Source organism: Podarcis muralis, chromosome 5 (genome assembly GCF_964188315.1).
Source record: "Podarcis muralis chromosome 5, rPodMur119.hap1.1, whole genome shotgun sequence".
In the NCBI taxonomy this organism is placed as follows: Eukaryota; Metazoa; Chordata; class Lepidosauria; order Squamata; family Lacertidae; genus Podarcis; species Podarcis muralis.
The window spans coordinates 25280118-25307079 of NC_135659.1; the positions used below are offsets into that span (position 1 = coordinate 25280118).

At 44.4% G+C, this 26962-nt stretch overlaps 1 protein-coding gene across 3 annotated transcripts in view; it reads left to right on the plus strand.

Annotated features, from left to right (window-relative positions):
* OLFM3 (olfactomedin 3) overlaps positions 1-26756 on the plus strand; it is a 161579-nt gene extending 134823 nt beyond the window's left edge. For 2 of the 3 annotated variants that reach the window (XM_028732649.2, XM_028732648.2), the window contains exons 3-6: positions 285-440; positions 9584-9803; positions 21822-21928; positions 25343-26756. In XM_028732649.2, the coding sequence (XP_028588482.1) occupies positions 285-440; positions 9584-9803; positions 21822-21928; positions 25343-26020 (1161 nt within the window). In that variant the 3' untranslated portion in view covers positions 26021-26756. The remainder of the gene's footprint in view (positions 1-284; positions 441-9583; positions 9804-21821; positions 21929-25342) is intronic. The other variant, XM_028732650.2, reaches the window with a different exon arrangement.
* The last annotated feature ends 206 nt before the right edge of the window (positions 26757-26962 follow it).

Here is a 26962-nt window from a genome sequence, read left to right on the forward strand (position 1 = left end):
ATTGTTTGATGGGGTAAAGGGACAAGTTCAAATTCTGTACCTCCACAGTCTCATTAATTTTAGAAGGGGTCGTACCTGTACAAAACGAGACTGTGTTTCCAATTCTCCGTTCTTGTGAATTTCAGAGCTCAGCAAAATGCCTAGCAAACCTGAATGCTGACACATGCCAGCGTATCATTCAGCGTTTGATATAACAGCATTTTTATGTGTGAGAATGGAAACTTATGTATATAGATAGATAGGCAGTATATTCTGAGAGCATAATTGATGTTCTTCCTTAACAGGTTCAGAATATGTCCCAGTCCATTGAAGTTTTAAACCTACGGACTCAGAGAGATTTCCAGTACGTTTTAAGGATGGAGACACAAATGAAAGGGCTGAAGGCCAAGTTCCGGCAAATTGAAGATGACCGGAAGACACTAATGACAAAGCATTTTCAAGTATGTTTGACTTTTCTCTTCTTTTAATGATCACTTGAATGACTGCCAGAAGTGATGTGCTTGTGAGAAACAATGTGCGGCCGGCAAAGCTGTCGACTTGAAACGCTTGTCGGTAAGCGCATAATGAACCCCCTTCTTTCTGCTGCGACCATCCCTCTCGCTGCAGCGTTTCGCTGTGATGGGAAGTGACCATTAATTACTGACACAATAGCGGGGGGGAAATGTCACCACCGCAGAACAGAATTCTATTTTTGTGGCATCCATGATGGGGTCCCCACCGGGAGATTTATATTCAAAACAGCCTCTGTTTGTGATAAATGAAGCACACCCGGCAGAATTAATAAGAAAAAAGCAAGGAGCCATAGTGTCCCATTAAACTCTGACATTCTGTACTTTCCAGGGTGGGAAAGTTTATAAGGAGAGAAGTTCATGTTGCTTTAATTCAGGCACAGGCAAACTCCAGTCCTCCAGATGTTTGGGACTACAATTCCCATCATCCCTAGTTAACAGGACCAGTGGTCAGGGATGATGGGAATTGTAGTCCCAAACATCTGGCAGGCTGGAGTTTGCCTATGCCTGCTTTAATTGATAGCACTGTGGGTTTTTCGGTTGTTGTGTCTGGGTTTGTTGTTGTGTTGTTGTTTTTTAAAAAGGCATGATAGGTTGTTGGCTCTTGTTAAACATGAAGTAATGTAGTTCGTTTTATTTTATTTTTGTTAATATTTTTAATTTTTACAATGTATCAGCAACAAAAGTTTCAAATAATAACATTACAACAGGTTGTAAACTTCATAAGGCTGCATGTCGTCTCTGTGCTTGTTATTCCAAGCATCTAGAAGAACTCCTTATTTCTCCATCAATTTATCGGGTTGATTTATTTGTAACTGCCTTTATTAAGTTAGTTTAATCATTGTCACAATAGACCAGATCTTTTCAATCCATTCAAAAACAGGAAGAATTGAGTGCCTCTTTTTCTATTTTTTCCACAGTCACTACCTTTGCTGCAGCAGCAACATAATTGGGATGGTTCCTTACATAATTATCCTTGTCTGATTTTTTTAATCCAATTTTTTCCTGGAAGTGGAACCAACTGCCCTTTTTTCCTCCCTCCCCCTTCCTTAATCAGAATTTTATTTTGAGACAAAGTTAAAAATACAAGCAAAGAAAGGGACTTGCAGTGGAACAAGATTAGTAAAGGGGAAAAAACAAACTTACTGATAATCATCAATCCTTTGATTATTATGCATGTTGAACAACTAGCTTACTGACTATGCTATATGGCCCAACTCATAGTCAGGGACATGCCTTAGACCTGGTGTTCACCTCTAGTGACGTGGGTGATCTGACACTAAGTAAAAGTACGTTTCTGAGCACAGTTCAAAGTGTTGGTGTTGACCTTTAAAGCCCTAAACGGCCTCGGCCCAGTATACCTGAAGGAGCGCCTCCAACCCCCATTGTTCTGCCCGGACACTGAGGTCCAGCGCTGAGGGCCTTCTGGCGGTTCCCTCATTTCACTAAAGGACTTTCTACTTTGTGCGCTCATTTACCAAAGACACGCAGCGGCAGTGCTTGTGATTCACAATGGCGGCACTTGTCATTCACAACAGTGCCATGCATATGAAATTAACTCTTACATCAAAATATTATGTTACGTATTGTGTTGAGCTGCTATGCGGCAGCAGGGTCAATGGCACCTTTGACATGACTGATGTTTCTCCTAAGTAGGTGCCTAAACAATACTTACAAGTGTAAGTGTGGTGGTGTTGTGTATAAATAAATGAGCAAACGTTTGTTTCTTTTTCCTCCCATCTTTCGTAAACAAGAGATAAGGCGTAAGCGTGATGTCTGACACAAGCATAATAAAAGTTAATTTGGGGGCTAAACAAAATTTGGGGGCGCTGGGCAGATCTTTGCACCCTGGCAGCACATATGCTAAAGGCAGCGCTGAATACAAACCATTATGATTGCTTTGGAGACTTCCAATTGCATACTACACACAACTTTGTCACTATATACAATTTCTGAAACAGATACCGTATTTTTCGCCCCATAGGGCGCACCGCCCCATAGGACGCACCTAGGTTTTTTTTTGGGGGGGGGGAATAAAGAAAAAAAATTATTCCCCCCCCCCCAGGCGCAGAGGTGGCACGGGGGAAGCCCGAGCTTCCCCCAATCCCAGACCCGAGAACAGCCTGCTATCCGCAAGCCTAGGGAGGCCAGCGGTAAGTCGCACCGGTCTCCCCAGGCTTCGGAATGCAGGCAGCTCTGCGCAGCCATCGGGAGGCGGGCGCGACTTTGCACCCGGCTCCGGATGGCTGCGCAGAGCTGCGCTCACCCTGGGACAGCAGGCAGCTCTGCGCAGCCATCGGGAGGTGGCCGCGACTTCGTGCCTCGCTCCCGATGGCTGCGCAGAGCTGTGCTCGCCCCAGGACTGCAGGCAGCTCTGCACAGCCATCGGGAAGTGGGCACGACTTCGCGCCCTGCTCCCGATGACTGTGCAGAGCTGCGCTCGCCCCGGAACTGCAGGCAGCTCTGCGCAACCCTCGGGAGGCGGGCGCGAAGTGGCGCCGGTCTCCCGAGGGTTGCGCAGAGCTTCCTGAAGCCTGGAGAGCAAGAGGGGTCGGTGCGCACCAACCCCTCTCACTCTCCAGGCTTCAGCGAAAGCCTGCATTCGCCCCATAGGACGCACACACATTTCCCCTTCATTTTTGGAGGGGGAAAAGTGCGTCCTATAGGGCGAAAAATACAGTAATTCTGCAGGAATGAAAGATCTTTACATTTCAAAATCCGTTTCCCCCCTGAAGTTTGTACAGAGTGGACTGGGCTGACTGGCCTTTATCTCCTCTGAGGCCAGGGGCGGTCCCGGCCCACAGGTGACCCGCCTCTCCTGGCCTTAAGGCGAGCACTCCTCCTGGGAGAACCCAGTTCCCTCCGCCTCTCTGCCCTGAGCCTCTGCAGCTCAGGAGAGGCTGGAGGGTTACTGGACCCAGGGGCAGCTTCACCTTCCCCTGACAGGGCTGGGAGAGGCACACCTGCAGGCAATGGGTCCTCAGTCACCTCCGGAGCCAGAGTGGATACATCTGGTGTCTGATCCTGAGGACCCGGCACAGGTGCAGGCCCTTCAGATTCAAGCCCCTGCCCCGGCTCAGCCAGCCCTGGAGGCGGGGACTCCTGTGCAGGCTGGGACTCCTCAGACTCGGCTTCTGAATCAGATTCCCAGGCCATCACACTTCTCTCTCTCTCTTGTCTAGTTTACATGCATGTGCACAGTGGAAAAAACACCACAACCCTCTGCAAAAAAAGTGTTTTCATGCGCTTGTTATTTGTGATTGAACCTTTTGATTCTTTTTGTGTGGTGTTCTAATGTAGAGGAACAAAAGCGAGCAATAAGTAACAATCCAAGCTTGCTTCTGATTTCTTTTTGGAAGAGTTAAAACAAACAAACAAACAAACAAACAGCAATGCAGTTGTGCACTTTGCCAAGGCAGGGGAGTCAGAGAAGCTCCAAATGAACCAAAGAAATGGAAAACTAGGACAAACTGCACATGCTCCAGTTCTGAAATCTAGACTGGAACCGATTTTAGAGATTCTATAAGGTAAAGGTACCCCTGCCCGTACGGGCCAGTCTTGACAGACTCTGGGGTTGTGCGGCCATCTCACTTAAGAGGCCGGGGGCCAGCGCTGTCCGGAGACACTTCCGGGTCACGTGGCCAGCGTGACAAAGCTGCATCTGGCGAGCCAGCACAGCACACGGAAACGCCGTTTACCTTCCCGCCAGTAAGCGGTCCCTATTTATCTACTTGCACCTGGGGGTGCTTTCGAACTGCTAGGTTGGCAGGCGCTGGGACCGAGCAACGGGAGCGCACCCCGCCGCGGGGATTCGAACCGCCGACCTTTCGATCGGCAAGCCCTAAGCGCTGAGGCTTTTACCCACAGCGCCACCCGCATCCCTAGAGATTCTATAGGTTTCCCCAGAACAGAGTGAGGCTATAGGTCACTAGAGGAGACAACTAGCTCATCCCTAACTAGGGCCATTAGACCCCAGATCCTTTCTCACTGCCCCAATATGGCAGCTTGGCAGAAGAGGGATCTTCTGGCCTGCTCTCTGCAGTGGATTGTACCAGTGCCAAAAGTGATCAAATGACACAACAGAGCCAATAGCATTTTACATGGCTCTACAGTGAGTCTGGCTCCTGCTTAGTCAGAACAACTTGACTTTCCAGCAAAAGCCAAGTTGCCATTCTCCCAGCTTCTCTGACTCTTAGCTGCCCTGCTCAACAGTGTGTTGCCTTACCAGCTTGCCGGCTCCCCGTTCTGTCAACAAGTGAGCTCACCTTCCTTCTAGACTCCTCTGGCTGCCTTGCTTCACCTCCTCTCACCCGCCTGCTCTGACAGGTAGCTTTCAGAAATGCTCCCCACTATCTAACCTAAGGACGAGAGCAATTCAAAAACAAAATCAGGTTGCCTCGGTTGGAGAAACGCTCCCTTTAAGATGTTCTTTTCCTGCCCAAGAAAGGTTCAGAATGGTGTAACTAGAGGATATGTCCATAGCCGTACAAGACTCAACGACGATTCCTATCATCATTGGCAATAATGGGAAGCTTGTATTGTGCCATTCAAGTATTTTGTATTGTCATTACACTTTTCGTGGCCCTAGCGTTAAGGTCAGCATCCAGCAGTTCCAATGAGAGCTGTCAAGGGCAACATCATGTTCTGAACACTGTAACCTTTTAAAAGACCCGATATTTGGATTGGCTGGACCTTCAGCTTTGATTGGGTCCTTTGACTGGCATTTTAAAAGGAGTGCAAAGCAATCATATTACTCAGTAATTTTAAAAGGTCAGAATAACAGGCCGTGCTTCTTTCTTTTGGAAGAGCAATCTGTGAGATTGCTCAGTGCACTTCATGCTTAAACTGGGGGCTGAGCACAATGGTACAGAGCAGGCTTTGTATGCACAATGACCAAAGTGCAATTTATATGCTTCCTAGTTGTGTTGGAATGCAATGAACACATTTCTTATCTGTCACCAATATGGCCCAATTTGGTCTTTTGAAAACTTGTAAAATAGAGGTTCAGTTTTCCTTTTACTGGCATATGCTTGATCAGACATCTTAAGCAACTGAATTAGCTCAACCAAATTTCAATCAAGAGGTGGGGGTTTTTATAAAAAGCCTATTTCACTTGTGGAGAAAAAGAAGCAATCTGTCGCCCTGTGGATATCATAGTCACATTACCGTGTTTTTATCTCGTTCACATTCTGAAAAGGCTGATCTGCCTTCTTAGAGTGTGTGCAGGAAATGGGAGGATCTTTTAGAAAATGCATTTCTACCCATTGATTATTACAGACAATCTGAGCACTCGTGTGTTCCCTACTTATGAAGCTTTCCCTGCTAAGTGATGTCAGCTTTGCCAGAGAGTCTGTGCATCCAATTGAGAATTGCAGGTCCTGAACTAGTGCCTGGAGAACAGAATCGAGTACAGTGGGTGGACATTCCTCATCTGTAGGGATGCCCACGAAAGTTATTAGCTGCAAAAAAACAAGAACAACCCAACATCAACCTGCTATGACCTGGCAGCAGAGGGATGAAGAGTGCTGCCCCTTCTTCAGTAGCCTGCTGAATGCAGATGTTTTCATTTCTTCTGGCAGCCTACAGGTTCTGTTCTGGGCACAAAGGAGGGACAGACTGCTCCATTCCTCCTTTGCCAGCTCACTCACTCAACTACACAGGATCCCATTCGCTTGGCTTTGGCTACCAGGGTTAAATACAAGGCTGCATTTGGATCATTTTGGATCCTTTGTAAAAAAAAATTCTCAGGCATAAAAGTGTACCAGTCCATGTGGTTTCTTTTCTTTTCTTTCTTTTTCTTTTAAAATGCAATCTTCAGATCTTAAACCACAGCCTTCATGCTCATCTAACTGCAGGCAATAAGTACCACTTTGGCCCAGGTGCCAAATCATGGCTTGGTGCAAAGAACCAGAACAAAATTCACAGCCACAGCACTCCTCCCGAGTCTGGCTGCTGCTGCACTACATTGTAAAAGACCCTGGACCAGAGTACCCATCTGCATGTACACAAATGTTTAAAGATGAGTGTTTGTGCATATGTTAAGAGGACTATAAGTTGAGTGGTTAGTGTGCATATCAACCAGCCATTGTGAACATTCACCGGACCTCATGGAGAATCCTTCCAAGACATGGGTAGGCAACCTAAGGCCCAGGGGTCAGATCCAGCCCAATCACTTTCTCAATCCGGCCCACAGACAGTCCGGGAATCAGCATGTTTTTACATGAGTAGAATGTGTCCTTTTATTTAAAACGGGTCTCTGGGTTATTTGTGGAGCTTGCCTGATGTTTTTACATGAGCAGAATGCGTGGTTTTATTTGTGGGGCATAGGAATTCGTTCATATTTTTTTTCAAAATATAGTTCGGCACCCCACAAGGTCTGAGGGACAGTCCCCTGCTGAAAATGTTTGCTGACCCCTGTTTCAAGAGGCCAAGTGAATTATGCACAATGACTGGTTGTTACGCACATGAACTGCTCATCTTATGTCTCCCTTGACATATATATTGTTCAAGTTTGTTAAAGGAAGAACAACCGTGAACAAATTAAGCACATTTGCCTCATAGAATAAGGGACTGCTGTAAGTTGCTTCAGGAAATGGAGTCTGAGGTCTATAGTTCTTTCCTTTAACCCATATTGAAACCGCTATTGAAACGAAGCCCAACGATGTACATAGCCATGTCACTGTGTTCATAAATTAAGATCTCTGGAACAGAAAGAGGATTTAATGTCCCATTTGTGAAGGTCTGTGTGAGTTTATGGTTCTGTGTCTAACAAAACGCTCCCTCGATTCATCCTTTCCAAGCGGATATCATTTCAAGATTTCTGGGCATCAACAAAAAGTGGGATTTTCCTCATGAGTATAACATTATATAAGAGAACTGCAAAGGGGGCTCTTGTTACTCTAATGCATTTATGGTAATAACATTTCTGCATGTAATTTAAAAATGCAATTTACATCTATTTAAATTAGCTATATGTAAAACATGCCTTTTGACATTGCCTGTGGATTTTTACCCCACCTCATCACCGGAATTAATATTTCCCAGGTGATTTCCCCCCCCCCCCAATTAAAAAAATTCATTACATTGAAATGGTTGATACAATTAATTTAAATGTACTTTTGTCGAAACACTGGAACCACTATCATCATTATTATGCAGCATGGTACAGTGCTAACAAAAGCACCTCAAGGGATAAACCTATTCACTGAGCTGAAGACAGATTTTACAATATCAGCTCCTTTCTCTCAACATCATGAGGGCATTTCTCAACCATCATAGGCAAAGCTTTCTTATTAGAATCACTTTAGTAATGTATCATGAAATGTAGCGATTCTCTTTATTCCAAATGAGCAAATGCCAAAACCCAATGCAGGCGGGCAGGCAATGATTTCTACTGGAGTCAGTGGAACCAAGTCATGTCCTATCCAGATTATCCTTTTTTGTGAGCTTGCTTGCTCAGTGGTTGCCACCAACCAAGTTTGACTTTGAATAAAATCATTGAAATTAATAGACCTAAGGCAAAGGCTAAAGGGACCCCTGACCATTAGGTCCAGTCACGGACGACTCTGGGGTTGTGGCATTCATCTCACTTTATTGGCCAAGGGAGCCGGCATACAGCTTCTGGGTCGTGTGGCCAGCATGACTAAGCCACTTCTGGCGAACCAGAGCAGCGCACGGAAATGACGTTTACCTTCCCACCACAGTGGTACCTATTTATCTACTTGCACTTTGATGTGCTTTCAAACTGCTAGGTTGGCAGGAGCAAGGACCAAGCAACAGGAGCTCACCCCGTTGCGGGGATTCGAACCGCCGACCTTCTGATCAGCAAGCCCTAGGCTCTGTGGTTTAACCCACAACGCCACCCGCATCCCAAGACCTAAGTTAGTTGTGTTCATTAATTTCAATGGGTCTCATCTGAGGAGGACTGGCATTGGATACAACCCCAATATTATTGTTCGCTTAGGACCCACCTACCATTTTTATACTTCCGTGTTTTCTTTCCATTCTTCTGCATTTGCCTCCTACGCAGATGAACTGGCCAGTCCATTTTTGCTGTTGTGGATTTAGAAGCTGAGATCTATTCTTAATGGATTGGAGAAGGGGTGTATGTGTTTCCAAATCACCTTTCAAAACCAGGTGATAGGCAAAATGATTGATGGAACTCGTTTAACGCAAGGTTAAAGTATTGACCAAAGTAGTACAGTGTGCTAAGGAAACTGTTTCGGAATCAGTTTGGGGTCTGGGGAAGCTTGCACTTAACAGAAATCTAGAAGAAACAAACTATCTGTGGGTGAAGAATCCAAATGTTTTAGCATAAAGGTCAAACCACACACTTGGGCATAATCAAAATCCTTTCCTCTGGGAAACTGCTTTGTGAGCAGTTTTAGAGGAATAATCATTTTATTGATACTTAATTGGCCAATAGGCAGGTATAACCAGTTTTGTACATGGTTACATGGTTAAAATATTGGCCAAAGAATCAGTCAGGTAGGAGGGGTTGTTTATCAACACACCAGCCTAGATTCAGGGGTCTTCATGTGGACAAGGATCTCCTTTAGAGCTGCCACCGTTGACAGTGTTGTACACTTTTTGAAGTGCCCAGGACGCTCTTAGTGGATGAGGCAGTTCTGTACAGATCAACCAATCGCCTCTTCTAAATAGAAAAATCAAATAAATTCACTAGCTTTCTCACGCACCGCAATGATAATAGTGGAATGCATGTATATAGCTAAGCATTCTGTCATTATTTGGACTAAATGGATGTATGGTTCTGATCAAACTAGCTTAAAAAAAATATTCCTGTTCTTCTTAGTTCTATACTGGGAAAGGTTTGATTTAAAAGAAAACAATTTCTCTTTAAGAACATTATTTAAGAACATACAATTTATCCAAAGCTTTAAAGCCATTCATCTCGGGGCTTCTAAACCTCTCATGGGACACTAATTTTGATACTACGATCAATAGGAATTTCAGGCATAGATTTGATAAGAAGCATAAAAGAATTTTATTAAAGAACTTAGAGGACGTAACATTTTTAGACTTCCCTAATGCACACTTCACTGCTTTTTTCGCAGGAGCTGAAAGAAAAGATGGATGAGCTCCTGCCACTGATACCAGTCCTGGAACAGTACAAAACTGATGCTAAGTTAATCACCCAGTTCAAAGAGGAAATTAGAAATCTGTCTTCAGTCCTCACCGGGATCCAGGAGGAAATTGGCGCCTATGATTATGAGGAACTCCACCAGCGAGTGCTCAGTTTGGAAACCAGGCTTCGAGACTGCATGAAAAAGCTTAGTAAGTTCACAATTTCATGGCCCATTTCGTCCCGCTGCATGTGGGTTTGAATGCGGTTTCAAGCCATCTGGAATTGCAGAGTTGTAATCCGACACATCGGGGGAGGGGCACAGGTTGGCATCCTGCTGCACACCCATGTGGCAATAGATGAACATGGCCTCTGATCACAGTGCTTTCCCACAGGCTAGGAGTGGGAAGGGCTTGGAGCTCAGCTCAGGAAAAGCAATAGTCTTATAGTCCAATTTCCTTTGCTTTGTAGCTTATCTTTGGCATTTTAATTTTTCGTTTACTTTCTAAGAGGGAATCAGATGCTAAAATGTACTTTGACTCAATAGACCCCCTTGCAAAATCCAAGGGTCTTGGCTCTTCCTCTTTCAGCCAAAGACAAATTTTCATGTAAATATACATACTCGGAACACCACCTGCTTGGTGGGTAAGCACAATTTCAAAGAGTAATGGCCCATCTATACACCTCTGTTTTATTGCATGTGCATGCAGCAAAATCCCACTGACACATTAATCATGCATTTGAAATACTTTATTGTCACTTGTACTACTTGTATACAGTGAGATTACACAAGCACCCCCCCCCCCAGCTCTCTTAGTCTTAATTCCCCTCGTTTACTGACGCACACTCACAAAACCCGGAAGTCACTTGCCCTGTTGTCATCTTTTCATTCAGCAGCCTAACAGCCCACGGATAGAAGCTCTTCTTTACCCTGTTGGTGCGACTAATCATGCTTCTATATCTTCTGCCTGAGGGCAGGAGATCAAGAAAGTGCCGGCCAGGGTGTGAATCATCCCTGAGAATTTTCCTCACTCTCCTGAGGCAACGTTCTTCCGCTATTTCATCCAGTGGATTCACGGGAAATATCTTGTGCTGTATTCACCACACTCTGTAGGGTTTTTACATTTTAAGTTTTTGTGTCCAGATTGCTGTAGGAAACCATTGCTCGTTTACACACACACACACACACACACACACACACACACACACACACACAAATGCACTGGAAAAGGTAGTTCATCCATCTTCAATTCCAACACAGTAAGGCTTCTGGGCCCGTGAAATTATTCAGCTTGTTAGGAGGTGAAAACTGAATGCTGAAGTGTGGGACACAGCAGTTCCACTTATAGGTGCATCTTTTAATGCTTTCTCAAGCTTCCTCAAAATGGCTTAAATCCAGGTATTTCTAGATTCTGATTTGTGGCATAGTTCCTGTTTCCTTTACTTTCATTTACAGTGGTACCTTGGTTTACAACCATAATCCGTTCCAGAGGTCCGTTCATAAACCAAAACAAGTTGTAACCCAAGGCGCACTTTCACACACACCCCAAAATTGTTCGTAATCCAAAAATAAAATAAAATGGGTTGTAATCCAAAAAAAGTTCACAACCCGGGACACATCACTTCCGGGTTTGACATGTTTGTAATCCAAAACGTATGCAAACCAGACTGTTTGCAAACCGAAGTACCACTGTATTTAAGGAATCAATATGCCAAATTTCCACGATTTAAAACTATGACACCCTTATGTACAAGGGTAGTTCTGTTAAATTCAACAGGATTGCTCCTGAAAATAGGCTGGAAGTTATGGCTCTAACCCCAAACATATTTTTCTTGTAAATCTCACTGATTCTTGTGGAACTTAATTACAAGTAAGCATCATATTGGGACTTCTGCCTGGGCAGTCTCCATGCTCGCCACTTCTCTTATGTAAAGGCTCACCCCTTATTTCAGCTTGGCTGGGGCTGTTGGGAGTTATAGCCCCAAACATCTGGGTGATATCAGGTTGGTAAAGTCTGCCTTGTTTCCTAAAAGGGAGCCTCTCTCACATTCATGCAAGCACTCCATTGCATCATATTGATCCATCCTATCTAAGATAAAAGGCAGCATGAATTTTAAAGTTTGGTGAACTTAGTCAGTTAATGAAAGTGGGAACGGAAGATCACTTGTACTAACTTCACAAGAACTGCAAGTGCATAAGAATTAACTTACAAAGTTTCTGAAGAAGAACATTCACCCTTCATTTCTGTCAACCATGCATCTTTAGAAAGAGCCCAATTAACTGAAAGAAAATAATTAGTCAAAGATGGGGAAAAGCAGGATTATCCACATCACTGTCTTCTAGATTGTGTCACTCTCCTACCGAGTAGGATCTGCTGCGGTAAACTCTGTGTAGTAACTGAAAAACTGTATAGATATTTCTCAGTATCATGAATCCTAGTGGATCCTGAAGGCAAATGAACTGAGTCAGAGGTAAAAGATGATCTCTAGATTGAGTTATCCTTTCAATAATTCATTCTCAGAGTCTCCCTTTGAAACTAGAAATAACACAGTGAAAGAGAGAAAGCAAAAAATAAAGCACATGAACAGAAAGGAATTGTCTAGTGGAAATCTAAACAGCATGCAAGTGATCAGAGTGCTAGACTAAGGACTGATCAAATCCTGACTCAACTAGGAAGCTCACTGGCTAACCTTGGGCCAGTCAACGCCTCTCAAGGAGGTGAGAGGAGAGGTTGTTGTTTTCTTGTTTCTGTTTTATCTTGCATTTTTATCTTGTGAAAATATATATGGTATATATGTGGTATATAAATCTTATAGATGGAGATGATGATGATAACCACCTACCTCACAGAGCTGTGAAGATAAAATGAGGAAAGGGATGACCTGGAATAAAAGTGAGGTATAAATGTACAGTTCGCCTGCCAACCTAGCAGTTGGAAAGCACCCTCGGGTGCAAGTAGATAAATAGGGACCGCTTACAAGCGGGAAGGTAAACGGCATTTCCGTGTGCGGCTCTGGCTTGCCAGAGCAGCGATGTCACGCTGGCCACATGACCCGGAAGTGTCTCAGGACAGCGCTGGCCCCCGGCCTCTTGAGTGAGATGGGCGCACAACCCTAGAGTCTGTCAAGACTGGCCCGTACGGGCAGGGGTACCTTTACCTTTTATAAATGTACAGTTATGTTCACCTCTGGTTACATATCCTTCGGGATATGTGCGTGGCAAACCTGGAAGTATTTTTCTGGGTTTCGCCCCTGCACACATGTGCAGAAGTGCTCTATGTGCCGTGCACATGCACAAAAGTGGCACCCCCAGATACACAAACCTCGGGATCTGACTGGAGCTCCGGAATGGATCCTGTGTGCAACTGGAGGTACCACTGTAATCATAAGTATTATTTCTTTAGGGCTTCTGCTCCATTTTGGTGCTTGCCTGAATGCATGAAGTGGGAAGAGGACAGGGATGAATATGCAAGCCTCACTTCCAACACCAAATACGCCAGCTCCACTTCAGACTGGTCTGCATCAACAGGGAAGGCCTGAAGCAGAGTTGGTCGATTGTGTTTGAGTAAGGTAAAGGGACCCCTGACCATTAGGTCCAGTCGTGGCCAACTCTGGGGTTGCGGCGCTCATCTCGTTTTATTGGCCGAGGGTGCCGGCGTTTGTCCACAGACAGCTTCCAGGTCATGTGGCCAGCATGACTAAGCCGCTTCTGGCGAACCAGAGCAGCGCATGGAAACGCTGTTACCTTCCCGCCGGAGCAGTACCTATTTATCTACTTGCACTTTGACGTGCTTTCAAACTGCTAGGTTGGCAGAAGCTGAGACCAAACACCGGGAGCTCACCCCGTTGTGGGGATTCGAACCACCAACCTTCTGATCAGCAAGTCCTAGGCTCTGTGGTTTAACCCACAGTGCCACCCACATATAAATGCACATAAAAACCTCATCATGAATGGGGACTCCGTCAGAACAGGAAGATATGAAGTGCAGCTAGTACTTGAATGCTTGCTCCTGCCCCATTTTTAAATTCAGCACGAAATGCAACCCCCCCCCCCCGGATCAGCTGCATTTAGGATCTCCCAGTCAGAGCTAGCATGTTCTTACAGTGTTCTCGAGCACCATCCATCCCTGGCGCAAGGGGGTATTGCTTTCGGCACTTAATTCAGCACCAAAAGCAAGCTCTGCTTTTGCCAAGGAAAGCAGCACAACCATAGGGCTGGTTTTTCCTTTGAAGTGTAATCACCTGACATCATATTACGTCAGGTGAGCCCCACCCCACCTGTCAAATATGCCCACAGAGGATGGGCCAGCATTTTCTCTGCTGCAAGATGTGGGGCTCAGCTCTTGTTTCCAATTAAAGTCTGACCATCTCTGCTCTTTTAGAAAATGTACTGGGCAGATGGCTTTTACAGCCCACACTGCTCTCCCTTCAAAACTATAGCTGCACATCCCGAATTATGTCCCTAATAGACACTGGCAGCAAAGGCATTTGTCTTCCTGACAGTCCTTTGCTACCAAAACATTGGTATGAGTCTCATATTAGTGATGTTAAAGGAGTCCCTTTCAGCTAGCAGGAGAGTCAGAAGAAAGCCGACCTGTTCCTAATGCATTCAGAATTGCTAATATTTGCCGTTCATTTCAGAGGTGACAGAAGGGCATAGCAGGGGAGGATTCCTTCATTTCCTCTACTGCCTTCACCCCTGCTAGCATGGCAGCCTTGTGCCGCTTTTAAAAATGATCTCTTTCTATCTGTTTTCCAGAGGAATTTTGTTAGCAGTAGTATTACTTTACAACTAAATATCTCTCTAGAAGTACCTCAGCAGAGGTACCTCAGCAACATTCTCTCTGGTGGGACCCTTCCTCTTTCAGTGAGCCTTGGGCTTACCTGCCTGTGGTGGCCTTCCTTGAAATTCCCCGCAAAGCCCTAAAGTGAGGCTCAGTCAGGGATATTGTGGGAAATTAACGGCATGGCTAGATCCAGCCCCCAGGTGCTGCTCAAGAGTTCGAAGCTTGGGGGAAAGTTAAGAGGGCCTAGGGCAGGTACAGTGGTACTTTGGTTCTCAAACGCCTTGGTACTCAAAGAACTTGGAACCCAAACACTGCAAACCCAGAAGTAAGTCTTCCAGTTTGCAAACTTTTTTCAGAAGCCGAACGTGCTCCGTTTTGAGTGTTACGCTTCCATTTTGAGTGCCACACTTCCGTTTTGAGTGTTACGCTGACGATTTGAGTGCAACACTTCCGTTTTGAGTGTTACGCTGAGGTCTGTCTGTTTTTTTGCTATTTATTTTGGGTTTTTGTTTTTGTGGCTCTTTTTGTTTTGTTTTTGTGACTGTGTGGAACCCAGTTCAGCTACTGATTGATTGTTTGTGTGACTGCAGTACATTGTTTATTGTTTTCGTTTTATGGATCAGTGGTCTCGTTAGAGAGTAAAATTCATGTTTAATTGCTGTTTTAGGAGTTGTTTTTAAAAGTCTGGAACAGATTCTCCATTTTGCATTACTTTCTATGGGAAATTGCACCTTGGTTTTGGAACGCTTTGGTTTTGGAACGGACTTCCAGAACGGATTAAGTTTGAGAACCAAAGTACCACTGTATTAAATATCTTCAAATATCCCAAGGGCTGTCGCATGGAAGAGGATACAAGCTTGTTTTCTTCTGCTTTGGGAGGTTGGTCTTGAACCAGTGTTACAAGAAAGGAGATTCCAACTAAACATGAGAAAAAAACTTTCTGACAGTAGCAGCTGTTTGACAGTGGAACGGGCTCCCTCGCGAGGTTGTAGTCTCTCCTTCCTTGTGGCTTTTTAAGCAGAGGTTGGGTGGCCGTCTGTCATGGATGCTTTAGTCGGGATTCCTGCATTACAGAGGGTTGGACTAGATGAGCCCTGGGGTCCCTTCCAACTCTTATTAGTAGTGGGACCCACGACAGTGCTGGTGCCCTGGCATCTGCCCATGTATGGCAGGTGCCAATGAGTTCATGGCTGAGGTGCAATTTCAAGCCCCAATAATTCACAGCTCATGTTTGACCACTCTGGTATAATGCCTTTCAGAAAGGTTCCACACACAGAACAGTGTGAAGACTGGGTTCCTTTTCCACAGAGGAATCATTTGCACTGTGCGGCTTGTTTCTAAGTACGTCTCGTTCTAAAAAGCCATTTTAGAACTGGTACTTGTGGAGAAATTAATGAAACAGCTAAAGGCAACGGAGAACAGCACAGGTTCCAAGGATTTTGTTGAACGACAACACTAATTGGTTCAGTTTATTTGAAACGGTGAAAGAATCAAGGTCCTATCAGTACCACATGGGCAATTATGAGTGGATTGGCTAAGATAACTATATGTTACACTCTGTGAACATCCATACAAACACACTTGTACTTGTTGCTGTTGTTGTTTAGTCGTTTAGTCATGTCCGACTCTTCATGACCCCATGGACCAGAGCACACCAGGCACTCCTGTCTTCCACTGCCTCCCGCAGTTTGGTCAAACTCATGCTGGTAGCTTCAAGAACACTATCCAACCATCTTGTCCTCTGTTGTCCCCTTCTCCTTGTGCCCTCCATCTTTCCCAACATGAGGGTCTTTTCCAGGGAGTCTTCTCTTCTCATGAGGTGGCCAAAGTATTGGAGCTTCAGCTTCAGGATCTGTCCTTCCAGTGAGCACTCAGGGATGATTTCCTTCAGACTGGATAGGTTTGATCTTCTTGCAGTCCATGGGACTCTCAAGAGTCTCCTCCAGCACCATAATTCAAAAGCATCAATTCTTCGGCGATCAGCCTTCTTTATGGTCCAGCTCTCACTTCCATACATCACTAGTGGGGAAACCATACCTTTAGCTATACGGACCTTTAATTTGTACTTACCTTGGTGCAAATAGTAAGAGATCTAGACAGTCAGGGACAGGGGAAGAACTGTGTGCACATTATTACTGTTATAAACTGGAGAGGGGGATTACTAGGGTTTCTCTGCAAGAAGTGATTGACTTAGTTTTAATTTCCCCTTGAGTCACGTTGATCAGCTTCTTGGTGAATGCAATAGTGAGCGAAGAAGACATTTGACGTGGAATACTGGGTGGGTAGACTCTGAGAAAGAAGTCAAGCATTGGGGAGGATTTCAGCAAGAATCAAATGGGACCCTGTATTTCCTCCGTTGCTTTCCTGCCCTGAACTTACAGTTCCATCCATCAGTGCCGATCCATCCCTTGATACGTTCCCAAGGTCAAGTATTTCGTGGGTCAGTCACTGGGTGTTCTTCTCCAAGTCATTTTCTCTCCCAGCAGTTTCCAGTGTAGGCCTTAAGCCGCTCAAAATAGTACAGGGTGATCCATCATCCTCACCACTCACACGAAGACGTGCTTCAGGGCCTACCTTGTCATCCTGAGCCGTTCCCTGCATGCAAATGCAGGGTCCGCAGCTGCCGAAACTCAGAGTGCTGTGAAGGCTCATTAATCAAGCTCACTTTCTTTTCTGCGATCCCCCCCCCCCCCTTGATTATCAACCAAAGCAGTTGGGAAGAATTGGCTCCTGACAAAGTTTTTTTGTTTTTTTTAAAAGAGTTGGTTCTTTTCAAAGCCTTTCTTGTGGGAGAAGCATCGTAGCCACATCAGAAGATGGCTTCGCAGGGGTTTTGGTGTTCTGTGTAACTGGAAGTGCAGTGTATTTAAATGAAATAAATAAAATTTGAAACCATTTCATGCAGGCCATCAGGAGCCGTTTATAACAGAGTCCACCCACAAACACACTGGCGCCGGCGCCAGGAGGTCCTAAGGGCTTGGGCACCCACCAAAAAATTGTGGTGGGTGCTCAGCCCCTGCACCATGGGGCCTTGGACGTGACTTCCGGTGCTCCAAGGCACCACTACAGCATGCGCAATGGGCTTCAGCAAATACCCACCTGCCTACCCTCTTATTTGCAACAAGTCCAGGGGGTGGCGCTGCCTGTCAGCTTCTTCCTCCCCCCCCCCTTTTTTTGAGTTTGACAAAGAGTGTTTTATTTTATTTTCTCAAACCACCACATTTATCTTAAACTGCATGCTTTGCAAATGCAAGTTGACATTTGTATCCACATTGGTTTGAGGATATTGAAGATAAGGAAAACAGGGATTCCAGACCTCCTTCTTTAGTCTTTATTTTTTCCTTTTTTAAAATTGGTTTTCACATAATTACTTTACAATACATGTACCGAAGCCAACACCATTTCCTCCCCTCATACATTTACATTTCTATTTCCTCAATCCATCATATTATTCTTTTCTCCTTCCTCCCACTTCCCTCCGCCCCCACTCGATTTCCTCCACATTATACAATTTGCAATAATCTTTGCATTCTACAACCTTCTCAAATCATCTATATATTCTTATTATCTTTCCTTACTAAGAAGCTTCCTCCTTCTTAGTCTCAGTGTTGCACCTTGTAAAACTCAGACAGGAGGAGGAAGGAGGTAGAATTAGAATGAGTTGGTGGTGCTGCCTCTTATTGGCTCTTGCTCCACCTACTGTTGGCCTCCCTGCCTTCCACCCTACCATTGGCAAGAGCAAAGCTGCAATTAAAATAATATATGTGGTTGAATATTATCTTGCTCTTTCATATTCTACTGATTTATTTATTTTTTAAAAACTTCACTTTTCAATGAACTATTATTCCAAACAGCCTTCTTTAAACCTCACATAATACGCCAATTTTGGTTAGAAACGCTACAGTCAAAATTTGCTCAGTCCAGGAGGATATTAAAGAAGTTCTTGTCGCTGCCACCACTTATGTATTGCTACTTTAAGTAAACTGTTCACCTTTTCTAAGTCGCCCTGCAAGATGCGATCCTTCAGATAACCCCAAAGCAATATTTCAGGATTTAACATAATACCATGTCTGTTTGTCTTTTTTATTACTTCCATAACTTCTTTCCAAAATGGTTTGACAGGAGGGCAGAACCCAAAATATATGTATTAAAGCTCCCCATTGGGTTTAACACCTCCAGTACTTTTCCTTCTGTAATCCCCACCCCCCAGAGAGAGAGAGAGAATAGGTACCCTCAAAATCTCATTTTATGAAAGATTTAAGAATGGTGAATACAGTCTTTTCGCTATGTTCTGATACATCCAAGTCCTCTCTGTTGTAGAGATTGTGATGCTGAAATCAATTCCCTATTTACATTGAAAGTTACATTTCCCCCCGTATTTTGTGCACTTGTTGATTCTCAAAAAGACCTATATTTCTGCACAAGCCTACCAACTTGCTCTGAAATGAAGAAAAACGGGACTATTTGATTTAATTTTACAAACAGCTTCCGATTAAGTAAAATGTTGTTACTATGCTGTATATATTTTAACCCGATCTAATCCAAGAAAATAGTCATAAAGAAACATATCCCAAAAGATGGATTGAGGGGATAACAAGAACTCCACAAATGGAGTGTTGTGACTGAGAATTCCCTCTCCTCTCTCACTACTGGCCTAACTTCAGATGGGGAGGAGAGAAAATCCAGCTACATCTGGAGCACCACAGATTCCCCATCCCTATACTAGATGTTTCCAGGGAGAAGGGAGAGACACACACACACAGGACGGATGCTCCTGCAACATCTACTTTCATCCAATGTAGTTGATTGACTTGAGTGCCTATTCACTTTGTACATATTTCCTTCATATCCATTTAGCCCAGCAATGGATTCAGTGCCTCAAGGCAGCTTATCAAAGCACTTGCCCCATTATAACAGAATGAGAATAGGCTCGGATGATATAGCACATTCATTTCCAGTAACTTTAGTGTAGGAAATGAAGTCATATCTTGGCCGGTGTAGTCAGAACACACAGCCTGTTCTGCTCGTCTCTAATTTGACCTACTTAGTTATATGCAGATTGAACAAAGCATTCCTAAAACTAACTTCCATTTAAGCATTTTCATTCACGTGGAAGGGCAACTTGTCGTCTTGTCGTCTACAAATCACTCAACCTTGTTCAAATTCGCCCAACGGAATCCTAGTCACTTTGATGAAAATAAGGTGCATTTTTTACATACTCCCCCCCCCCCGAAAAAAAAATCATGAATGCTAGGGCTGTAGATGGCTCCCTGATCCAAGGGCTGATCTAGCATGTTGGAGCAAAAACCCTATGTGATAGCATCTTGCAGTGTGGTGTAGTGGTTAAGAGTGGTAGACTCGTAATCTGGGGAACCGGGTTCGCTTCCCTGCTCCTCCACATGCAGCTGCTGGGTGACCTTGGGCTAGTCACACTTCTCTGAAGTATCTCAGCCTCACTCACCTCACAGAGTGTTTGTTGTGGGGGAGGAAGGGAAAGGAGAATGTTAGCCGCTTTGAGACTCCTGAAGGGGAGTGATAAAGCGGGATATCAAATCCAAACTCTTCTTCTTGCAGTGCCCTCAGAGGAGGACCAAACTTGTTTCTTTCCATTTAATAAATAAATACAAAACAATAAAAATTAAATCTCACCCAGGATGATCCAGAGTCAACCTGGATCTGGCCCCTGAGAAAGGGGCCTTCCATTGTTTCTTAATTAGGATGTAAACCTCTAATTAGGATTTAGGCATGTAATTCAGGTAAAAACATGTGATCAGGAGGCAAGGGGAAGAAGAAGATGCATGCTATTCTCCAGCCAATGGTCCAAATGGGTGGAAGCAGAGTCTCTTACAAGTAGAAAAACCCAATGATAACTGTACAGGCTTCCTGGGTATGCTTTCAGGCATGATACCACATACAAATATATACAGTGGTGCCTCGCAAGACGAAATTAATTCGTTCCGCGAGTTTTTTCGTCTTGCGATTTTTTCGTCTTGCAAAGCACGGTGTCGGAAAAGTTCTGGAAAAGCTTCAAAAATCCCCAAAGTCTTCAAAAACCTCAAAAAAGGCTACCACACCGCGTGCTATGAGTTGCTCCTCGAAGTCAAGTTGCAACTGTATTAACGGTTTTAAGAAAAAGGAAACAAACTTGCAAGACGTTTCCGTCTTGCGAAGCAAGCCCATAGGGAAAATCGTCTTGCGAAGCAACTCAAAAAACAAAAAACCCTTTCGTCTTGCGAGTTTTCCGTCTTGTGAGGCATTTGTCTTGCGAGGTACCACTGTACACACATACAGTCATACCTCATGTTATGTTTGCTTCCTGATACGTTTTTCCAGGTTGCATCCTACGGCGACCTGGAAGGGTTACTTCCGGGTTTCGTCACTCGCGCATGTGCAGATGTGCAAAAGACGTCACGCGCATGTGCAGAGGCGGTGAATCGCAACCCGCGTGTGCGCAGAAACGCCACTGCGGGTTGCGTTCCAATCATGTTGCGAACGGGCCTCCGGAATGGATCCCGTTTGCAACCAGAGGTATCACTGTATGTACGTGTATATCATATATAGATATCCTTTCTTTTGAGCCATATAGATCACTAGCAGTAAGGTAAAACCTCAATATGTAATAAAACACCAATCAAATAAGACAATGCATTAAAAAGTCGCAACACAACAACAGCGAAGAACCAGAAACATTGTATGCTACTTTTTAAAGGTAAAGGTAAAGGACCCCTGACAGTTAAGTCCAGTCACAGACGGCTCTGGGGTTGCGGTGCTCATCTCGCTCTATAGGCCGAGGGAGCCGGCATTTGTCCACAGACAGTTTTTCCGGGTCATGTGGCCAGCATGGCTAAGCCGCTTCTGGCGAAACCAGAGCAGCACACGGAAACACCGTTTACCTACAGCCGGAGCTGTACCTGTTTATCTACTTGCACTTTTGACGTGCTTTCGAACTGCTAGTTTGGCAGGAGCTGGGACCGAGCAACGGGAGCCCACCCCGTCGCGGGGATTCGAACCACCAACCTTCTGATCAGCAAGCCCAAGAGGCTCAATGGTTTAGCCCACAGCGCCACCCGCATCCCATATGCTACTTTTTAATCAACCTAAATGTTCCCTGAAAAAGCAGTGTTTCATTTGCTGGTTTTATTATATGCATGCTACATAAAACCATAAGAAAGAATGATATACCACTGTAGTGCTAGTTATTTCAAATCCTTACACCACGTCTTGTCTGCATTCTTCAACCTCTTCATTTAAAGAACTTGAACAAAGTATCCTTCTTCTTTTTTGGACGGCACCAAAAGCACTCGGGCATCACCAGCGTTTGTTTTTTTATTTCTTACTCGGTCTCCTTTCACAGCACTTATATCTGGAAGAAGAGCACAGTCAGCCAACGTTGTGGTTTGGAAGGGATTTTCATAGAGTCATTTTGGTTTCTTATCATTTCAGCTTGCGGCAAATTGATGAAGATCACTGGCCCTATTACAGTCAAGACATCGGGAACCCGGTTTGGCGCTTGGATGACGGATCCATTAGCACCAGAGAAAAATAACAGAGTATGTGGCTTTCATTATTTCTTGCTGGGAGCCGGGCAGGAATTCTACCAGTTGGTCAGTGAAAGATGCGAAGCTGCCTTATACTTGGGTCACAGCATAGGTCCATTCAGCCCAGTTGTCAGCTCTCTCCAAGGCCTCAGGCAGAAGTCTTTCTGAGCACCTACTACCTGAGAATGTTTTGGCTGGAGATGTTGGGGACTAAACTTAGGGTCTTCTAAATGCAATGCATCTGCTCTACAACTCGGCCCAGTATACCTGAAGGAGCGTCTCCACCGCCATCATTCTGCCCAGACTCTGAGGTCCAGTGCCGAGGGCCTTCTGGCAGTTCCCTCATTGCAAGAAGCTAAGCTACAGGGAACCAGGCAGAGGGCCTTCTCGGTAGTGGTGCCCGCCCTGTGGAACGCCCTCCCATCAGATGTCAAAGAGATAAACAACTACCTGACATTTAGAAGACATCTGAAGGCAGCCCTGTTTAGGGAAGTTTTTAATGTGTGACATTTTGATGTATTTTTAATCTTTGTTGGAAGCCGTCCAGAGTGGCTGAGGAAACCCAGCCAGATGGGCAGGGTACAAATAAATTATTATTATTGGTAGTAGTAGTAGTAGTAGTAGTAGTATTTGCTTACAAGTGGGAGGACCGGATCCTGCAGGGTGCTGCTGCCCCATGGGAAGGAGTAGCAACCAGCATAATGCAGAATCGAATCTTTTGCTTAGGATTCAATCCTGTGCGGTGCTGCTTCAGGAGGCAGGAAGGAGAGATCAGGCCAGAACGGCATCCACTCACACCCACCCCTACCTTCTGCCAGGTGCAGCCAGCTGTTCGGTCCCACCTTTCTATGGTTTCTCCTTCCCACCTATGCCTGCCTCTACTTCCCATGCCCTGCCCCACGACAGCCCCGGATCTCTCTGGCCTGCCCAGCCCTATCCAGGGCTGTCTCAACCTGACTCAGCTATGTCCAGATTGCCCCCAAATCAGCCCGGTTTAGTTTGGGATCTATCTGAATGCAGTGCACAACCCTTCCCTTTTAATAAACATGAAATCAGGGCAAACCACATGGGGTGGATCAACATGGAGACATGACAGCCATGTCAGTGAAGGGTCTAATATTACCATGACCTACACATCATTCTCCTTATTGTCCAAAGCAGTGGTTCTCAATTTTTTTGTTTCCAGTGGAACCCTTTACGTTAAAGAAAACTTCAGCAGAACACTTACAGTAGAATATATTTAAATGAATTAAAAGGGGGCAGAGTTGATTATGAGGAGAGCTCACAACAGAGGAGTAACTTTTAAAAGTGGCAAGTTTGAGACCAGGGTGGATTTGATATAAATCAATTTAAATCACTAGTCAGTAAGACTTGATTTAAATCACTAGTCAGTAAGACTTGATTTAAATCATTTTTTTTACAGAAAGACTCATTCTTTCTGGTATGATCTTAATATTTACAACCAGATGAAGGTTTCATTTTTGGAATAATAAATTTCCAGAGTAGTTTTTACAGTTATATCAAAAATTACTGCTTTGGTTATACTATTAGAAATACAAAGACAGGTAATTATGAAATTATTGTTTATATTTGGACAAGTTTTCTGCTGTACTTTATTGGAAGGAGAAAAATAATCATTCCTTAATAACAATTTAAACCATTTATTTAACTAAAAAAATAACATTATAGCATATGTATCCATGTTTGTTAACTGATGTGGTTAAACTATATATATATATATAAACTTAAACTGAGTTTTAGGCCACATGATAAACTTAAAACAAATCCTTATTTCCTGATGAATAGCCATTGGAATATAATGTTAACTTAAATAGAAAACTATCTTTAGAAAGATTTTTCCTGCAAAAGCATTTTATTTTAAAAATCTTATTTAAATTGGGGGGGGGGATTGATTCAACTGTTTTTAAAAAACACTGATTTTTATCTACCCTGTTTGAGACTTTAAAAATCTTTGCCGTCGGTCTCCTGTACTCCTCTGCCAGGAGAAGCCTGTGTTCTGTTTTGTGTTCCTTAAGCCTTCTGCTCCTGTTAGTTAGAGTTCTTATCTACTTGCCAGCATTAAGAGCTCTTTCTAGCAAGTGCCAGAAGGGGGCAAGGGATTCCTACATAGCACACTAACAGGGCAGGGCAGGCAGAGCAGTGTTGCTCACCTGGCTTCTCAACACTTAAGAGGAGAAGATGGGCGAGGCAGTGGAGGTGCTGGGAGGGTCAGATGGACTCTGCTGCTGAGCCTGCACCACACCCAGCTCCACACTGCCTTGCCCCTCTCCCTTTTGGCCAACTGGCAGCAAGGCACAGCACTGGGGAGGCAGGCAAGCAATGACACCTCGCCAGAGGCACCAACTTGCAAAGGCAATTGGGGGTGTCAACATTGCAGTGTGGTGTCAGGATGTTGGGAGGAGCCGGGGCGGAGCCAAACATGGCAGCCAATCAGCTCAGTGGCCGGTGGCTCATCCTCCGCCTCCTCTTGGCACCACCACTGGTGCTTCAACCCTCCTTCCCCTCTACAGCAGCAGCAGGAGGAGGAACCAGCTGCTGAAGGCACACTGTGCTCAGCTCCCCTCTTTGGCTCTGAAATTTTGGGGTGTGGTGGGGGCCGGCCCTACTCCAAAAATATAGCAGGGACTCAAAAGGACCCAGCCCCTAGAAGCCGGCACTTCTGCACATTAGCCAGTGTGGTGTAGTGGTTAAGAGCGGTAGTCTCGTAGTCTGGGGAACCGGGTTCGCGTCTCCGCTCCTCCACCTGCAGCTGCTGGGTGACCTTGGGCTCATCACACTTCTCGGAAGTCTCTCTGCCTCACTCATCTCACAGAGTGTTTGTTGTGGGGGAGGAAGGAAAAGGGGATTGTTAGCCGCTTTGAGACTCCTTCAGGTAGTGATAAAGCGGGATATCAAATCCAAACTCTTCTACTGATTTAAACCTTGGAGAACCCAGCAAGGGAGGGGGGGAAGGGAAGGAAATCCCAGGAAAATTGCTTGAATGGTGCATTTAATTCCCATGGCGACAGCTCAACAGAAATCACACATTGTGTGTGCTTGTCTGCCAATACAGTTCTTTTCTCAGAGGAACCCCTTGGGCTGCTTCACGGAACCTCAGGGTTTTGTGGAACATAGTCTGAGAAATGGCAGTCTGAGAAATTCAGAGCCCTGCTGTGTGCAGATGGGCCGCTCCCCTTTTTCTAAACCCAGCAATCAACAAAACCCGATCAGATCTGATTTTCCTTTGCTTGATTTGCGTGGCAAATGGAAAGACTCCAGTGAAAGATTAAATAGCCAATGCATTTAAAATGATAGGCCAACTTGCAAATTATGCTTCTGTCCAAAGTTCACAGCTTATCCTTTCTTTCTTTCTTTCTTTCTTTCTTTCTTTCTTTCTTTCTTTCTTTCTTTCTTTTTTGCTTTCAGGTCTGGTATATGGACAGTTACACCAACAACAAAATAGTCCGTGAGTACAAATCGATAGCAGACTTTGTCAGCGGAGCCGAGTCGAGGACATACAACCTCCCTTTCAAGTGGGCAGGAACCAACCACGTTGTCTACAACGGCTCCCTCTTCTTCAACAAATACCAGAGCAACATCATCATCAAGTACAGCTTTGATACGGGCCGGGTGCTGGCTCAGCGTAGCCTGGAGTATGCCGGCTTCCACAACGTCTACCCATACACTTGGGGCGGCTTCTCGGATATCGACCTGATGGCGGACGAAATTGGCTTGTGGGCCGTCTACGCAACCAATCAGAACGCGGGCAACATCGTCATCAGCCAGCTGAACCAGGACACGTTGGAAGTGATGAAAAGCTGGAGCACTGGCTACCCAAAGAGAAGTGCTGGCGAATCCTTCATGATCTGTGGCACCTTGTACGTCACCAATTCTCACTTAACTGGAGCCAAGGTGTACTACTCCTATTCCACGAAAACCTCCACGTACGAATACACGGATATCCCCTTTCATAATCAATATTTTCATATATCCATGCTTGACTACAATGCCAGAGATCGAGCTCTGTATGCCTGGAATAATGGGCACCAAGTCCTGTTCAATGTCACTCTTTTCCACATAATTAAGACTGAGGATGACACATAAACTCAACCTTGATATTCCGGCCACCTGAAAGCAGTGTCATTTGTGCTGAACTCAAAAGCATTCTGCTGGGTTTCTCTTAAGTTCTCTTTTTTCCAGTAAGAATTTAAAAAAGGAAATGGGGGGGGGGAGCTTTTTCTACAGTATAATGTATTCCAAATATGGCGGAGCCTTTAATTAAAATGATCTAGATGGGATAAGAGGTAACTTTCTTAACTCTACACCAGGCCTGCCGTGACTTTGTCATGGAAAGCACTAAAGTTTATTTCAGTGGCTAAAGACATTGTTTAAAAAAATAAAATAAAAAAGATTAATGATCTGCCTTATATTAGAGTCAGAGACTAATGGTGGCTTAACTGCATGAATGTCTTTTTCTACCATATATCATTTTTTAAAAACAAAAGCAATCTGTCTAATTGCTCAACATCAAAATATATTTGGACAGTAATCTGAAATAGAATGTGCATCAATATCATTTGGGTTTCTCTTTAAAACAACAACAACCACACTCTCTTCTAAAGTCAAATACTTAAGAATCAGATTTCTTTAGAGGTGGAAAGAAGTAAAATTCTATTGGCTGTTACACAATTTCAGATGCGGTGCTGTACAGTCTGTTTTTAAACTTCTTGCAAGCAATTTCTCAGTGATACGTATTTATACCATTGTGTCCACCATTGTGCAATTGTATCTCTTCACTTCTGTGAAAGTCAACTATTTTTTATAAAATATATTGAAGTTTGATGGTCTGATGGGTCCATTTTGGAATGGTGTGGATATGAAAATTCTGCAGTCATCAATTCCATACTACATACATGAATTTATTTGTTTGCCCGTTTTTAAAATGTAAATACTGCTTAACTGGCAAAACCATGGTCTACATAAAACATAAAATATACATCAGAATTGCCCATTGAAGTTAGAAGGTAAAAACAAGACCTAAGAAAA